This window comes from Mytilus trossulus, chromosome 3, assembly GCF_036588685.1.
Source record: "Mytilus trossulus isolate FHL-02 chromosome 3, PNRI_Mtr1.1.1.hap1, whole genome shotgun sequence".
NCBI lineage: Eukaryota > Metazoa > Mollusca > Bivalvia > Mytilida > Mytilidae > Mytilus > Mytilus trossulus.
In genome coordinates this window covers 81,371,904-81,391,729 of record NC_086375.1, presented here as the reverse complement: position 1 = coordinate 81,391,729, position 19,826 = coordinate 81,371,904, and the positions used below count along the sequence as shown (strand labels likewise).

Sequence of the window (19,826 nt, the reverse complement as noted above, 5' to 3'; positions counted from 1 at the left end):
TCTTCTGTCAATATTTTTCATTGTCTTTTATAATCCTTTATCAACATACAAACTATTGGAATAATTAAATTACTCAATTATTGAAATAGAGTGAAAATAAATTACTGTCTTGTTTTTAGCTATGGTAATCTAATAAAGCAAACAGAATTACGCTTCATGCTCATATTGCAGTGTACGGTAAATGCCCATCAACTTGGTAAAAGAAAATAACATTAGGGATACAGTAGAAAAAATATAATCGTTTTATTTCCTGCTTGCTGATTAAATGGGGAGGAAGAAATTGCCACAAGTTTTTTCAAGGGCTTTATATTTCATTATTGTGTCTCTCTATGATTAGGCACTGTACTTCTTATTTTCTCGTAAAACTTTCAACGTTTTGATTGAAAAATCCCCAAGATGCTCTGAATTTAGTCATTTACAATAAAATAGTACTTATGATATTCTTCAGATTTGCAGCTAATCTTGGTCTTTATGTAGTAATGTTCAATCTTGTTTCAGCGTTAATGATTTAATTCAGTCACCAATATGGAAATGTCACTTTTCTCTAGACAGGTTTCATTGGTGACATTTTTAGTGTTTTGAGAAGTACATCCAGATCTAGTCATATACCCTGTAAATTCATTTTATTTATTTTGTAAGTTTAATGTCCTGTGATATAGATGCACTATTGAGTAAGTGCTGGTCTATGTAAAATAGTAGTTCTAGTTGGCAGGTAAACTTGATAAAATCATAAAACTTTCCCTAAATCTCTCCTGATATTCTGGGTTGAAATAGAGTGATATTAATATTAATCTTTCACCCAAAGGTTTTAAGAAATTTTTGCTCTAGAACTGAAAACTTTCCTGGTTTACAGAAGTTTTTTCTTAAAAACAAAAAGAATTGATTCAACCCTACTTGTCATTATTACCAAACAAATAAGTCAGAAGCACTTACCATGTAAAAGAAGGATGAAAGATACCAGAGGGACAGTCAAACTCATAGATTGAAAATAAACTGACAACACCATGGCTAAAAATAAAAAGACAAACAGTCAAATAATAGTACAGAAGTCACAACATAGAAAACTAAAGACTAAGCAAGGCGAACCCTCCCAAAAACTGGGGGTGATCTCAGGTGCTCCTAAAAAATATATTTAAAATATATTTGAGGCATGAGATTTTAAGATTGAGTTTGGAAACAGTCCTTTAAAATTTGATGTATGTACATGTAGTTCAGAATTCTATAAAAGCCTTTACTATTAACACAAAACTTACATATTATATGTTTCTTTTCAGCATCCTGGAGTTAAGAAAAGAAAAATCACGGGATGCTGCCAGATCAAGGCGAGGAAAAGAAAATTATGAATTTTATGAACTTGCAAAGTTATTGCCATTGCCTGCTGCAATCACAAGTCAACTTGACAAAGCTTCCATCATCCGTCTTTCTATAAGTTACCTCAAATTACGTGAATTTTCTAATCATGGGGATCCACCTTGGAACAGAGATGCTTTACCAAATAATAAAAATTTAAAAGGTAAGACAAAGTTAGCAGATACTAGAAAAAGAAATACTGTTTGACTTGACCAAAGACCTTGTCTGTTGTGTGACAGTTTTTGTACCATAACTTAGGTCTTAAACTTGGTGAAATATCTTATTTCCCATAACACACAACAAATATGAATAACAGATGATGACAGGCACTTGATTATTAAAAGGACCATAGAAAATAACTGTGTAATCGCTTATTTTGATTTTCATGAATTATTATTCCAGCTCTTTATTTCTTTCAATTTTAATTCATATCTGCAATATTTCTTCTATTGGTTCTCAGATACAATTGGTCCCAAAGAGGACAGACCTTATAGTTAACATTTCAGACAAATGCTCTGGCTATCTCTTTTGATATACACCTGCCAAACTTTCCATTTGTTGATATGCTGCTGTAATATACGGGTGCAATGTTATATGAATTTGGTGTTCTAGTCAGTTGATATGTATAGATTATCGGGTTTTTTACACATTGATTTTTTATGATATCTATACGTAGAAAATCCTATTATCTGTTTATCGTTCTATAAATGGTCTTTTTTCCTCTCCCTAAGACAGTTTTACACTTGACGAAAGTAAGCTTGATAACATCTCCTCTTGCATTGTGACGTCAATGATAACTGCTCCACTCACATCGTGACGTTGCTGATAATGCCTGGTCTCGTTTTGAAGTCTTGATACAAGAATTACTGAGCGACAGAGCATGGTGATGTAGGCTTAGGGAAGGAAGATTATTATATTCTGTCCTGTAGACTTTTATTTGTACTCATACTGGTATTCTGGTCAGGAGATATGATCTGTATTCAGCTTGGGTTTCTAGTCAGTAAAATTTGATACGTACTGAGACTTGTTTTAAGTCAGTAGAAATAATCTCTGCTCAGACTGGTGTTCTGGTTAGTAAAATTTTATCTGTACTAATACTTGTGTTCTGGCAGAGACATATATACGTCTCTGGTTCTGGTCAGTAGTAATGATATGTACTCAGACTGGTGTTCTGTTCCATAGAATTTTATCTGTACTCAGACTTGTGTTCTGTTTAGTAGATTTTTTTTTCTGTGTTCAGACTGGTGTTCTGGTTAGTATAAGTCATGTGTACTCAGATTGGTGTTCTTTTCTGTAGTATTTTATCTGTACTCAGACTGGTGTTCTTGTAAGTAGATATTTTCTGCATTCAGATTGGTGTTCTGTTCCATAGAATTTTATCTGTATTCAGACTGGTGTTCTGGTTAGTAGATATGATATGAACTCAGACTGGTGTTCTGGTAATAAGAAGTAATATGTACTCATGCTGGTGTTCTGTTCAGTAGATTTTTTCTGTGTTCAGACTTGTGTTCTGGTCAGTAGAAATTATCTGTACTCAAACTGGTGTTCTGTTCAGTAGATTTTTTTCTGTGTTCAGACTGATGTTCTGGTCAGTAGAAATTATCTGTACTCAAACTGGTGTTCTCTTCAGTAGAGTAGAGATGATAGGTAATCAATGTAAAATAAGGAAGTACACAAAGCAAAAAAGATTATATGATAAATATTGCCTTTAAAATAATTTCTGATTCTTTAGAGGCTAAAAAAGTTTAATGTGTGCATTGAATTGGGCTAGATACAGTGATAGTATATTTTTGTCACTGGACAATATGTTAGCACTCAGAAAATAATATTTGTAAAGTTAATTACTTCACGTTTGAATCTTACTACATTTATCAACTTTAATTAAGGTCATTAATAGATAATAATTAAAGCTTTGAAGAAGAATAAATAAGCGAGATTAATATGCTGACTTCATAAAGGTAATGCATGTTCATGACATGGCATTTGACTTCAGGTTTAAATCAAGTTATAAGCTCTTCAAAAGGTTTTTAAACACCATAGATTTCAGAGGCAAGAAGTAAAAATTCTTTTATTTGTGTGTCAATTAAAAAAAAAGAATCGACTTAGCATATACAATTCTAAATAAATTTGAAAGAGGTTATTATTGATAACTTAAGTCTTTTTATTCATCAAGATATATAGATATTGAAGTATCATATAAAAGATAGCTGAATAGTAAAGTAGTATATCTATTTAACCAGGTGTTTTAATTCCCACCCATTTTTTATTAAATCGGTTAAATTTCGCCCAGCCATGTAATTTTTTACTTGCAATTACATTGTTCGTAGATGATGTTACCAAAATTCCTATCTGGTCTTTGATACTGTTTTTTGTTTGATTTATCACTCAAGCATGTTATCTGATATGCCAGCAATCTAAATGAAGCGTAACCAATAGGGTCAGAGGTTGAATGAAACAGAAAGATGCAAATGTTTCAAGTTGTATAGCCTTTGCAGTTTTTCTTTGACCCGTAGGTAATATCTTTGTTACTTAGCATTAATTTGGTTGACTTTATTGACAGATAAATCCTTATCATATGTTAACATTATCTTTCTAACTTTAGAATTCAAAAAGTCACTGAAATGGAAGCTGGACTTCTGTTGTAATAGACCTACGTCAGAGCATAACAGATATTTTAATTGTAGATATTTGCATAGAAATCATTTACATGTGATGTTTCTGGGAGATTATTTGATCGTACATTGTTTTATTAGTATTTCAAGATTACGTTTCAAAGTATTTATTTAATCTATGCAGTACACCTGTCTTTCTTTTTTTTGCGAATGCATGCATTTCACGAAAACAATGGTTGTTAAAGTAATTTCTCCTAGAGTTCATACAATCAGTTGGCATTCATATCAACTTATTTTAACCCCCCTCTTTTTCACTCAATTTAGAATAAATGTTAAATGCATTAATTGAGATGAAGAGTATATGCTGATGAGACAGCTACCCAATGTCACAGATTATCAAAAGACACATTTATAGTAAACTAATAATGACCATGACCAACTTTTGAACCAGATGTGCATTTTGTTAATATTAAATAAATGTCTTTTCATGCTTTTTTGTAAAGGCACTTTTTTTCTGTTGAAATATAGGTAATATCCAAAATAAAAGCACTAAATTGCAGAAATCGCTTAAATTTTACAATTGTTTAATTTAAGTACAGCTAAAAAGAAGAAATATAGGTCACTGATGAATAAAAAAAGATTTTTCAATTTTAATGCAAAAAAAGTCCATTTTTGCACCAAAGGGAGATAATTTGGAGCTTTTCAATGATATAAACATTAAACAGTTCTCTGGGCCAAAACAAATCATTTTTTTGTACCATATCAAAAAGTAACTAACACTTGATAGTGTATACGTAATAAATAAAATTTATAACAAAAAAATGTTTCATTTTTCTAAATTTTTTGTACCATGGAGCCTCCTTAAAAAAACCCAGTTATTTCCCCTAATTGGTGATTTTTACCCATTACTTTTTGCATTTTTGTCAAGAACTATTGTGGTTCTTTAGAAAATTTGATCTATCAAGAAGATCTTTAAAAAGTCCCTAAATAAGATTAACAAATAGGTAAACATATATGATGGCAAGAAAAAGTGAAATGAATATCAAAATGAATTGATATATATTTATTTAAGACTGAAGCAATCCAGGCTATGGAGAGCCTCTTGTTTCAGGTATAATCCTTGCAAAATATGTAAATATTTGCACACCATGAAATCTTCCTATTTCTAATGTAGCGAATTCCAAAAGGAATTATTCTTCAATTTTTGTGGTGTAAACCCAGACATTTCACCATATAGCCTCTTTTTGGTTATCTGATTTCTCTTCTTTAGTATAGTAGATCAATAACAATTTATCCTTTTTTTGACATTTTTAGATATATTAACATACAATTATACATTTGTAATACAACCAGGCTTGAGGTTTTAGCACTAGATAATAAATGCATTATCGATCTTTTTACAGATTTTGGTTTGATTTTTTATAATGAACCTGGTTTACCAACTAATCAATCATTATATGTGAATTGGAATGACATATTTGACCTAAAAGGAAAGGATAATTAAACTTATTAACACAGATATTTTTATGTCAAAAAGGAAACCACATGTGTTATAATTGATCACATCCAGTAAAAAGCTTTTTTAAACTAAAAAGTTGAATTTTCCAATTTTATCGGTACCTCACTGTGCTTGAGGTATGGTGAGTTTATTATAATTCTTTAGAATCAATTTCCATAGAGTTGGAAGTATGTGTGTTCTGTTTTTACTAGTTTTTTGTTATAAATGGGAAAAGGAAGATGTGGTAGATGTACATGACAACATTGACAATGATGTTACACTTGGGAATAATGTTTTATAGATGTACTGATACCTTTATTTTGTTTAAACTTCATCTAGTTGATTTTTTTCCAAAGAAACACGTTTTTAAGCTTAGAATATTTTGCTTTTGATTTTATCTTCATATAGAAATGTCAGTATACTTAAAAAAAACATAAAGACCTGAACAAAAACTGCAGAAAAACATGGAAAACTAAGGCAAAAATTAGCACCCCACTCTATACAGCCGTTCATTACAAATTCAGATTGGCTAGGTTCTCATTTTTTTTTGAAAGAATTATGGCCTTTTAAGAGTTAAAAAGCATAAAAAATCAAATGATGGTTCATCAAATGAGTAAGTTTGGTATTAGTGTGATGTTTGGCCCCAAATTTAAGTCCATTATTTCCAGATTAAAAATGTATATCAGTGGCAGATCCAGAAATTTTGATAATGAGGAGCCCACTGGCTGCCTAAGAGGAGCCTGCTCTCGTCACGCTTCAGTGATTCCCTATATAAGCAACCAAATTTTTTTCTCAAAAGGGCCCCCCTAAATCTGGCTCTGTATATAGTAAATAAAAGACATATAAGAAAGTGAAATAGAACTTTTTTTTTTCGACTTATAAAGCATTTGTATTCACATTCAAAATGGGTCAAAGTTTAATGTTATTTGTGATATCATGAGGACAATGCTTTTACAATATTTTTCAACAAATAAACCTATTTCCTATCTTGTAATTGTTTTAGCTATGATTCATTGTGATCTGGGTCAATAAGTCCTTATTTTATATTTGTGAGAAAATTATGGGCAATATTTGTGCTTATTGAACCTGTCCTTTCTTTTCACAACTTAGATGATCATGCATAGTTGAGGGTACATGTTATTTAAGTATGGCTGTACCTTATATTAATCACTGTGTTTTGACAAATAAATTCTTCTTGTTGCACATTAATATATACTATAATCTAATTCAAGACTTTGTATTGATTGAAAACTTTTAAGTGGAGAATAAAGGCAACAGTAGTATACCGCTGTTCAAAACTTGTAAATCTATGGACAAAAAACAAAATTGAGGTAACCAACTAAAACTGAGGAAAACGCATTAAATTTAAGAGGAGAACAACGACACAACATTAAAATGCAACACACACAGAAACAGACTCAGCATTAGGCAAAATCCGATGAGAATAACAAATATAACATCAAAACCAAATACATGAATTTGGGATAGAAAAGTACCGTGACACGTCTTATAGTAATGTGAATTCACACTCAAATATAAGAGAAAACAAACGACACAACTGAAACACAACGTTAAAATGTTACACACACAGAAATGAACTATGATATAACAGTCATTGGTACTTTGACTACCATGATCTAACAGTCATTGGTACTTTGACTACCATGATCTAACATGAAAAAAAAAATAGTTCTGTAAATAATTGCATCATGGAAAAATTATTCACGACCAAATATAACAAAAACAGCTAAATTTATAAATTTTTCATGATTTTTTTTTTCTTCATCAGGGCATGGCAGACGACGTAACTTGACCAGTGTAGATTTGATAGAAAGTCATCAGGGGACACATATATTACAGGTATTTATACTAAGTCATCAGGGGACACATATATTACAGGTATTTATACTAAGTCATCAGGGGACACATATATTACAGGTATTTATGCTTTTTGAGAAGAACATTTTTTCCTGGTGCATATCAGTATGATATTTGGACTACAAAACTTTTAAGAGTATTAAAAGTCCTGGTTAAACTTTCGGGCTATTTAGCCAGAGTGTTTAAAAAATTTCATTCTGTTATTTAAAATATTTTAGTACCAATTGCAAGTCACTTATAATAAAGAAGATATCTTGAATTAACTTTTCTTCTTCCTTTAAATATTCACTTGAATCCTTTCTGGATAAGTTAAGCATATTTATTTTAAAACTTTTATAAACTATGAATAATTACTCATTTCAAGAAATTTGCAATCTCGCACTGTCACAAAAGTGTACATAAATTATTTTTTTTATTTTAAAGTATGTGAATTTTATTTCTATATATGTCTACACATTAGTCTATTTATATTAAAGTTCTGTAAGACTTAAGTTTTATTGAGTTTAGAAAGTTGAAAGCATATTAGAACCCTCTTCATTGGATGGACACACGAGCATGCACCACCCACTTTGGACATTTTGAGACTAGATTTACCAATAATTAATATTTAAATTCATTCTGACAGTGACAAATGATTTTTGTAATAAATGGTGATTATCAATAATAAACACTAATTTGTACATTATATTTTGTGAAAAAACAACACTTTATGACAAGTTAAAATATCTTTTTCTTAAAATAATTCTGTTATTGTCACTTCATTAATGTAGATTTTATTTTAAAATATGATTTGATAATTAGTATTAACATTAAAAGTTCAATCTTAATTCATCTTATTGACTGCTTTTTACAGGATTTTTGGCCCCAGTATATATAAAAGTCTTCCACTTACAGATCAATTGGTGCATAAATATTTATATAACTTAACAAATTTGTCTCCAACTGCATTCATAAATCATCTTATATTTAGTCAAAAAACATTTATATACATATTTTGATAACTAGAAATAAATTATGATTTCTTCATTGAAGATTGATTGATAAGTTGTCGTTTGTTGCTTTTTATCCAGTGGTAAATATTTCATGCATGTTTAGATTGAGAACATATGAACAATTAATACATTATGCAGGTACTGCATTTAAGGGATGATGGACAAGAATTTTAGAATGCTACTGGATAATGGGGGCATACTGAATAGGTAAGCCATGCAACAGGCCACCTACAGACCTCTCAAAAAGTTGTAGCAAAGGTTCTTAAAATGCAGAGAGTATGGACTCTCCCTTTTGGCAAAGGTTTTACTATCTGGTCAAAAGATGATGTAAAGTGATTGGTATTACAATGGAGACTAACTGTACCCCCTTTATCATTCATTTGTTTTCTTTACAACACCTCAGTATTCAAAGAACACAATATTTACATTAAACATTATTTTTTCTAAATTGGTAAAAATTAATCTTAATTGGTCAGTTACCGTCATAACTTAATTTTATCTCAAATTTGTAAATTTTATAAGGAATGAGTGGTATTTCACACTTAGCTTTTGTCAGTAATATTTATAAATCAAACAAATTTAGGAATGACCTCTAAATCTATCTTTTTGACTTAGCTAAGACCCATTGACAAAAAATACACTACTTTCTAAGGGTAAAAAATGAGAGTGTATTAGAAGATTGTATCAGATTTTTTACTTCACAAAACTGAAAATGACTGCTGCTCTTCTTTCTTTTTCTGTAAAAATAAATCATTGCTTTTTAGTCATAAAATTCCACATTTGAAATCACCCAGTAATTAAGCAATACATTTTAAGTATGAGTGAATAATAACATTATTTGTTAGATGCAGTACTATTTGTAACATTACAATGTTAACAATGACATATTCTGTCATTTGATTTTATTGAATTTCCACAAAGAACAATTTTCATTTCCTGAGACAATATTAGAAGCAATGATCATGCTAAATACCAGTATAATCCATCCTAATCCAACAAAGATCCAGTCCAATAAAGGACAATAACCATCAGCTGACCTTACAATTTAAGGTCAATTTACAATATCAATGTCAATGGCACACGATTCATGTGTCATTTGATGGCTATTTAGAAAAAAATGGGTAATAATTATTTTGCATCATAACAAAATTAACAAAAGGTATGAATGCCATAACAGCGTTTGCTGATTTCACTCAATTCAATTGTGAGGATATATCACAAAAACTAAAATGGTTCTTGATTTGGTGTTATTGTAATTTCATGTATGATTTCGTTCCTAATGACTTTTGTACATATTGTATTGGGTATTTTAATGTATTTACATGAGATTTATGGGTTATTATGTTAATTTCATTCTAACTTTGATTGCCTATTAAAGTCCATCTATTGTCAACCGATAAAAGTGCAAATGATAAAAAGATTTACTACATATTTTTTTGCCTATTTTTCTATTGTTTGATTATCAAAGAAGAGCCAGGTTAAATACATTATAATGAATAAGCTACTGGTATGTATTTTACCTGTTTTACCAAGACATAATTTCATTGTGCCATTACTCAGCCAAGAGTCTTGGTTTTAAATAATAATTTTTGACCAATTTTTGCATATTTAAAAAACCTAGAGATAAATGTTATAGTAGCCATTGAATGAGAAAACTATACTCTGAAGACCAAAGAACAAGGATAGGTTCAACTGCAATTAAGTCACTATACGGTCCCCACCAAACAATGAACAAAACCCATACCATATTCTAAACTGTAAAAGGTATTTGGATGGCAAAATACATAACAATTAAATAGAGAAAATCAACATACTGATTTAAATTATAATAACAGATAGCAACCAAAGACAACATTAGATTACAAGCCTTTTAATACCCCATTTATGGGCATTATGTTTTCTGGTCTGTGCTTCTGTTGGTCCGTTGGTCTGTTCGTCCTTTTGTTGGTTCATCTGTTTGTCAGTTTGTTTGTTTGTCCATCCCACTTCAGGTTAAAGTTTTTAGTCTAGGTAGTTTTTGATGAAGTTGAAGTCCAATCTCAGAGTCCAATCAACTTGAAACTTAGTACACGATTCCTTATGATATGATCTTTCTAATTTTAATGCCAAATTAGAGATTTTCCCCCATTGAACATAGAAAATGATAGTGCGAATGGGGCATCCGTGTACTTGGGACACATTTTTGTTGTTGGCTATCATTCCAACAGATACATTAGGATCTGTGATCTTAATTGTCATTCTAAACAATTGTTGATATTGTGTTCAGAAGATGGCTGTCTGTTCAAAGGTTTTTATGCCCCACCTATGATAGTAGAGGGGCATTATGTTTTCTGGTCTGTGTGTCTGTTTGTCCGTTCGTCCTTCCGTTCGTCTGTCCTTTCGTCCGTCCGTTTGTCTGTCCGTTCGTCCGTCTGTCCCGCTTCAGGTTAAAGTTTTTGGTCAAGGTAGTTTTTGATGAAGTTGAAGTCCAATCAACTTCAAACTTAGTACACATGTTCCCTATGATATGATCTTTCAAATTTTAATGCCAAATTAGAGTTTTTATCCCAATGTCATGGTCCACTGAACATAGAAAATGAAAGTGCCAGTGGGGCATTCATGTACTGGAGACACATTCTTGTTGCTATCATTTTTTGTACTTATATTATGATCTGTCTTACCTATTGCATCTGTTGTTTAGAGGGTATGTCAAAACATATCTAAATTCAATTATAATGGTGCATCATTTGTGTGTATAAAAATTAGATGTTTGAGTAACAAATCACTTCAATCATGTATGTCAAAGTGTTATGTTGGGTCATGCTTCTTTCTGTCTATTACTTATTTATAATCTGAAAACTTAATTAAAATGAATTTTATGGACATATGTAAAAATGTCTGCTTATTATCAAATGCCACTTAAATTTAGAAATGATAGTTTGAATATTACGATCACTTTTCTTCAACAAGGATCTCAAGATAACAAGAGTATGGCTGGTTTTATAGCGGAAGATACAAATTTTACTCAAGACTAACAAAACAAAATTAACACAAAAGGAAGCAAGAAGACATTTTAACTTGACGTTATGAATTAGTGGTTTCAATAGTAGCATGCAATAGAATGTTCATGTCTTTTATTGATAAAAATGTTTTTCAATTTGCATACATACATATTACCATATTGTTTATCTGTCAAAAGCATGTCAATTTAATTTAACTGTAACTGTGCATATTAAATTTGCATATATTTGTTTTCAGTCTCTTGATGGTTTTGCCTTTGCTCTTGGAAGTGATGGAAGATTTTTGTACATATCAGAAACTGTCTCAATATACCTTGGGCTTTCACAAGTAAGTTTTCTTCATTTGAAGAACCTTGTACCATTAAACAGTAGAGCTTAACAAATTATATGAACTCTAGAAACAAAATGAAATATAGAAACATAGAACAGAACAAATTTGATTCATATAAATTAATAACAACATTCCTTTAGAATTAAAAAGACCTTGACATACAACCATGTAACTAAATACAGTTGTTCTATTGCCTGACTATGAGGTTGTCATGGTTCTTTTATGTGCATATAAACGAAGAATTTTTTTAGGACAGCCATGAAGTGATAAGGATAACAAAAAGGCATATTGATGTCAGCTCTTTCAAATTTATAAACACATGGAACACATTTTAATTCCATACAGTATGGTTATTAAAAAAAGACACTTTCAGTTTCCAGATAAGTATAGATTATCAGGTTTTCTATTCATTGATATTTTACGATATCTATACGAAGAAAACCTGATTATCTTTTTATCGTTCTATTACTGGTCTTTTTCCCTCTCCCTAAGACGGTTTTAAGCTTGAGGAAAGCAAGGTTAATAACATCTCCTCTCACATTGTGACGTCACTGATAACTTCTCCTCTCACATTGTGACATCGCTGATAATGCCTGGTCTCTTGATACAAGAATTACCCAGGAACAGAGAAGGGTGATAAAGACCTAGGGAAGGACGATAATGTCACATACAACAGATGTTCATTTCCAAAAGTTGGGATGAGACTGACAGCACTATAAAAGGGGGCAATTTCTGTCTTAAAAGTGATGTTCTGTTTAGGTATGCAGTTTTGATGAAGTTAAAACTAAAATAAAAAAATATGATAGTCATGTTAACAATGCAAGCGTATAATGGAACTTAAGCTATTAAGAATTTGTTGTATATGAATTTAATTAATTAGATAAGATGTGTGATATAAATCAAAATTCAAAGTATTCAAGTCATCTGGATATTTTGTATATTACAAAACTATAACCATTTGAATTCATGCCAGTACTGTGAACATTATGTCTTAATGCCAGCGAATAATGTTTAAATAAGATATTTGTAAGCCAGTGACCTGTTTTACTTTCTGCCTTTTTGGCAATAGTAATAAATATTATTGGCACTGATATCAAGAATGTAACATACCATGTAAAGTGTATGTTGGGTAAGAATTTTTACTGCCTTGTCATAATAGGATATAAAATATTTGTATTGTTTAGTCTTCCTTTTTACCGAACATTTGAACGGTGATCTAAAACTTGTTGGGACTGTATAAGGACTGCTCTTTTAACTTCATAATATAAACAGCCCTGTACTTTTTAAGTTCCATGACTGAAAGATTTATTGAACAATTATTTTAAAACTTTCTATTTATAAGATGTTTTATACTTCACATCAAATATAACTGCAACCATCTACCTAAAGGAACCACATGTAAAAATACATTTCAAACCTTTTCTTAGAAAGTCATTCATTATGCAAACTTAATCTAATCAATCTTCATAGCAGAAATTAAAACACAAGAACCCAACAGTAGTTGTTTATTTATTTGACTATTGTCTTGCAATGTACTGCAAAAGGTTTCCTTGTAGTGTAGCATTCATTTACATCCAAGATGTTGAAATAACTGCTTGACTGTTTATTAAAGTTAGAATATAATTTTTTTTTTTTTTTTATCCAAGTACAACTGGAGTCAAAGAGATTTGATTAAATATGGTTTTCACTTGTTTTTGTTTAAAAAAATATTCAACTTCATAAATATGATCTCCACTAATTACTCTAGCTTACAAATGAATATTTTTTTTAATTTATAAAGAAGACATGATATACAATTTTTCAAACCGTATATGAAATTGTTTAAGTAAAGAAAATTTATTTTAACATTTGCATATAAATATAATTTTTATAATAAATGAATTTTAACTTTTTTTAGGATTAATTAATAGGTTGTGAACTTTCATACATATACTAACAGGATATGATGATCTGTCATATTAAATTGTTTTATTATATTTAATGTTATAATGATGTTATTAATTCAGTAGTATACCCAAGATAATTTTGTCTCTGGAATTAAAGAAAAGATTTGAAAAAAGAGATTTGTGGTGCAAATATGATCTGAAGGCATATCTGGCAATATAAATGATGATTTGAGATGTCATATTTTCTTTGTTTTAAATCTGTAAATTTCAAGAAAAGATTTAAAATGACAAATATATGTCATTAAAAGCCCATTTTTTTTGTCATAATTCAAGCTAATAAGACATTCTAAATAGAATTTTTTCTTTATCTTTCATTAGATTTCAGTATAAAATTATAAAGAAATAATGATTGCTAGCGATATTATAATATGGAATAACACCGTTATAGATTAAAGGGACCTCATCTGTGGATGTCATTAACAGAGATCCTATGTTTATCAATGTCAGGCTTGCGGCAATCTGTTTGCATACAAATTGATTCGGACTAAATTAACAAAACACCACAATCATCATTTTACAATCGTTCAGATAAGTCGTAATGATTACTATCAAAATAATTTGTACTAGAAGTTGCCTTTTACAGTTTTGCATCTTAACTAGACTTCTTCAATTATGGAGACAATTTTGTTATTGTCAGTAGTGACTGGATACCTGTCAGTGACAGAGAGGTCATCCCCTAATGACTGTTCCCTCGGGGCTATTAATAATATCCTGTCATTTACAATTCAACCTCAAATTAAAACAATCCTCAAATTACAATAATTAATTTTCTCCTTTTATATACAAACTGTTTGCAGTTGACAGTTAAAAGTTTGTTTTTTTATTTTATCAGAAAGGATAAGATTTAAGCAGTTTCAAAGTGTTGGTATTTTAGAAAGGATGTTTGTAAGAAAGGCTATCTTACACTAAATTTTTTAGGTCTACAGAAATATGGGATTGCTGATAAGACAAATAAAACCGAGAAAATGCAATGAAACTAAAAAAATATAGATCAAAGAAATACTACATGTATACCAAATTTTTGTAAAAAACATTAAAAAATGTGTTTTTGTCAGCAGTATTGATTAAGGTTTTTAATGCTACCATAGATAAGTGTAAAACTTAGTACATGTAAAAGCATTTTAGAAATTGAAAGAATAGATTTATTAACCATAAAAAGAGAGACCTATTTCTATGTTGTTCTCTAGACCTCTTTTCCATTGTTCTATTGTACCATTATAAACAATGACACCTAGTGTCCCTATTTTCAATTTAATATCTCAAGTTAAGTTACAGAAACTAAAATTTAATTGCTAGTTGTAAACTTTTCATTAGTATGTTAGTTAAGGTGGTATGGGAGTCTAAAATAAAAATGATAGAATTTGTTCATACTTTGCCAAAATGTAGTAACTATTGATACAAGTTAAAAAATATTATAAAAATGATAGGTCACTGTGCATTTTTTCAAGCTACGGGGCGTGACAAAATGACACATTTTGTATGGATTATACAGGAAAAAACACCATTTTGTGAATAGAAACTAAACGAAATGATAGAATTGTAAAATAAATTAGGAAAATATAGCTTTCAAGCAATGCTTTGATAATATCAAAAGAAAAGATAGGGTCACCGTACATTTTTTCCGGCTAAAATACAAAGAAGGAAAATTCCATGAACAATCCAACAGAAAATGCACTGTTTTAGAGTTACCTCCCCTTAAAATGACAATTTCAAAATATTTAAAAACAACCCAAAAATAATCTACACTTGTACATATATTCATATTTATAAGTTATATTCTTATAAATTGGATCTTTTAAATGTAAAAACACATGAAATATCTGCATTCTTGCATCAAATTTTGCTAATTTGATAGAAAATATTGACCTTAGATTCTCTGTTTTTTACAATCCAAGATGGCGAAAGACACCCATACCACCTTAAATGTCTACCATTCATTGATGGTAAAATCATTTGATGGAACTGAACTTTTTTTTAAGCAAGTTTTTATATGTATGTTTTTTCCATACATTGATCACAAATCCTTTACTCTTTATAAAAAATATGGTATATAATGATTTTATAATTAGACCAGAACAGTTCTTAATATTACACATCTGAAGGACACATAGGTCAAATACTGAAATAGCCCTCACTTTTATGATCATTGAATCTTAAAGTCAAATATAAAACTTCTGTATGAACAAGTAAAAGGTGTGTTGCTTTTACATATTTCTTAACTCTGCTTGATCTCTTGCTTACAGAAAAGATGTATAGAAATTAATAAAAGAAAATTACAAAAGTGATAAATACCAGTTAGAGAAAATCAGTCACTTATAAAATTAGTAACTGGGGGTTAATATAAATCCAGACTGTATCGGTGTAATATTTGAAAAGCATCTTACAGCCTTTGTAATAGAGAAAAATATTATTGAAATTATGCTTATAAAATAAAGAAAAAAAAGCTTGACTAAAGGTTATGTTCAAGTGTATTTTGAAGTTTGGTATAAATGTTTGTACACTGGTGTAACCTTTTTTTATACCTATTTGACTAGTAAAACATTATTATTTTTATATTTGAGATGTCAAATTCAGGAACATACACTCATGTTTACCTATTTATATACATATAGTTGAATTGTCTGGTTACTGTTTTTATTGGGTCCTTTTCATCATTTATGCATCATAAAATGTTACGATTTTTGTAAAATAACTTTTTTCTCTATAGAATAAGCTGGTGATATTTCCCTCACAAAGAAGCAAACAAATTAAAATTAGCCTTATCTGTATTAAAGAGTTAGAGTTCAGTATTTGGTTTTATTGTCGAGCCTGCAACTTTTGTTGCAGAAAGCTCGACATAGGGATAGTGATCCGGCTACGGCGGCGGCGGCGTTAGCTATTTTCTTTAAAGCTTTATATTTTAGAAGGTAGGGGACCTAGATGCTTCATACTTTGTATATAGAGGCCCCATGTTATGAAATTTCCTTCAGTCACATGTCCAATGTCCTTGACCTCATTTTCATGGTTCAGTGATTGATTGAAAAAAAAGTTCAAATTTTTTGTAATGTTAAATTCTCTCTTATTATAAGTAATAGGATGACTATATTTGGTATGTGCGTACCTTGCAAGGTCCTCATGCCCGTCAGACAGTTTTCACTTGACCTAGACCTCATTTCATGGATCAGTGAACAAGGTTAAGTTTTGGTGGTAAAGTCCACATCTGAGATACTATAAGCAGTAGGTCTAGTATATTTGGTGTATGGAAGGACTGTAAGGCGTACATGTCCATCTGGCAGGTGTCATTTGACCTTGACCTCATTTTCATGGTTCAGTGGTTATTGTTAGATTTTTGTGTTTTGGTCTGTTTTTCTCATACTTTATGCAATGGGTCTGCTATAATTGTTGTATGGAATGATTGGAAGGTGTGCATGTCTAGCGGGCAGATGTCATCTGACCTTGACCTCATTTTCATGGTTCAGTGGTCAAACTTAAGTTTTTCAGATTTGGTGTTTTTCTCTAATACTATATGCCATAAATCAACTATATTTTGTGTATGGAAATATTTTATGATCTATATGTCAGTAGCGCAGGTTTAATTTGACCTTGACCTTGAACTCATTTTCAAGGTTCATTGCTCAGTGTTGACTTTTTGTGTTTTGGTTTGTTTTTCTTAAACTATAAGCAATAGGTCAACTGTATTTGTTGTATGGAAGAATTGTTAGCTGTTTATGTCTGCCTGTCATGGTTCATCTGACCTTGACCTCATTTTCATGGTTCATTGGTATATGTTTAGTTATCTTAGTTCATGTTAAGTTTATGTGACAGTTTTAATAAAGCTTTATATTTAGGACTATCAACATAATATCAATGATTAATAAAGAAGGCGAGACATTTCAGTGTGTGCACTCTTGTTTGTAAGAAATTTTAACATTTTTAGTTTACCAGGCCCAAATGGCTAGTTAAAGTCAACTACAGTAAAAACAAATATAATTGAAATCAGCCACTGTAATGCTAGCTTCTTCCTTTTGGATAGACACATATTAATGTTTAATAATGTAAAATTTCTTTTAGTTACTTGTATAATCAGACCTAATATCTTTTTATTCATATAAATGGTAAGCAGTGGGTTTGTGACCTTTGTGAGACTCAACCAACCAACAACTACGATAGATGTGTAACCTCAAACAAACTAACATATTGACAAAATATACCACTTTTAAGTTATATCCTTCACTGGAAAAGTTCATGAACAATTTGTCATGATTCACAATATACTAGTAATAATATTTGTTCTGTAGGTTCTTGAGCACGATTCCCTATTGACCACAGTGCTAATTATCAGTTATAAAAAATTAATTTGCTAAATAATTTGTGCAAACAGCATATTTTCAATAACTGGCTCATCATGGGAAGGAAGAGAATATATGACCCTCAATGCACAAATAATCTTCACTATAACAAAAGTTTTGGATGGAAATGCAATGAAATCTAAAGGGGTCTATTAATTGACAGTCCTACCTCAGCTCTGGACTTCAGAAAAACCACATCTAAATTATTACAGTAGACAGGAAATATCGGCCTGAGATTACTCATGTTACAGGGAACTGATTAAACAACTAAAGCAGACAAATGGGATATATTTCCCTAGACTTTCATAGCTAAAATGACATAACTATTAAAATTAAATTATGCCTTGTAGAATCTAATATTTGTGACCTGTTAGTCCTAATAAAATAAATGTCAGTGACATAAGATTTTGTATGATAAATTTTAGGTTTTTTTTGCATTATAAGATTAATCATCAGAGATGTAAAAGCGGGTTGCAGGATCAACATTTATACTTTTGCTCACCTTGCGTTATGTGCCAAAAGAACTGTCACCATCTCTTTGGGTTTGTCCCCTTTAACATTTTTCTATAATGTACTTTCTATGAAAACCACAGACCATTTTCATATAAACTTTGCTTCAATAATCATTAGAATATTTTTATCAAACTTTGTGGTTAAATGTTTGTCTGTCTGCAATGAAAGTCCGCGAATGCTAGAATAGGGATATGCTAATTCAACAGGGACAGTGACAGCTTTAATGATTTGTAGAAAGCTTTCAATTTCAGCAGATAGAAAACCCGGATGCTTCATACATTGTTCAAGTATATGGAAGACTTATGATACCAAGTTGCATCTGTCTTATATCCCTTGTCCCTGACCTCATTTTCATGGTTCAGTGAAAATTCATTTGTTGTTTTGTCATGTGCATTTCTCATGTGTTGGTATATTGGATCCACTCAAGGTCTACATTTCCTTTAGACACAGTTCATCTGACCTCATCTTCCTTATATGGTGTCAATATAGCATTTATTGTAATATAGCATTTATTGTATCATAGATACACAGAAACTTCAACAGTGGATAGGATCATTTTAGTTTGTCTCATAAAAGTTTCAGACATTGTCAACAACTGCTGGTTTGCTCTGCATTTATTCCTTTTTAAAATTTAATAAAAAAGGTTCTCAAGTACTCATTTGCATAATTTATGATGTTAAAGTTTGCTTTTAATTGTTTATTTATTCTTAGATTTTTTTTTCTAAATGAGCACAACTGCCCTTGACATCCATCTAAATATTTGCATTATACATTTGGTCAAATTAAAGTCAGCTTAGTAAACCAATTAGATTTGTTTTTGTTAGAAGACAAACTACTCTGTGGTGAAGACATTTATTTCCTCATATCTGTGTGTAAGATTTATTATGATTAACTAGATTTATTACAGTATAATTAATAAAATAATTAGTGTTTATAATTATTACGGACAAGTTGACAAAGAAAACATATGTCAGATGAGTCTAAAATATGTCATGTAGTGTGTTAATATTGTCATGGTTATGAATGAAGTTGGACTCAACCAGGACTATATATAGCACATGTGATTTATAATTAGATTTGCTTTACGTCAACTTATATACAAAGCACCCTATTTAAAGCCTTTTACCAAGGTTGCCCGACATGACAAGGTGTTTATAATGCAGTGTAAAACAAACATTGATTTCATGCAGAATTCACTTCACTTTTGTTGCCCTTCGTCTTAACAGCACTGTCACTTTTGTTGATATATGTTTGTTCAAAAAGACTGATTTAAATTCAACCTTGTCACACAAGTTTTCATTATGCATTATGATTGTGCAATGCTATTAATTACTGTAACTGCAGAATTAAATTAGTGCAATTATTAATGCAAATCTTCA

At 30.4% G+C, this 19,826-nt stretch overlaps 1 protein-coding gene across 1 annotated transcript in view; it reads left to right on the top strand.

Annotated features, from left to right (window-relative positions):
* LOC134712592 (protein trachealess-like) overlaps positions 1-19,826 on the top strand; it is a 37,438-nt gene that overhangs the window by 1,291 nt on the left and 16,321 nt on the right. Inside the window, exons 2-4 of the mRNA XM_063574306.1 lie at positions 1,275-1,513; positions 7,250-7,320; positions 11,568-11,657. Coding sequence (XP_063430376.1) covers positions 1,275-1,513; positions 7,250-7,320; positions 11,568-11,657 — 400 coding nt within the window. The remainder of the gene's footprint in view (positions 1-1,274; positions 1,514-7,249; positions 7,321-11,567; positions 11,658-19,826) is intronic.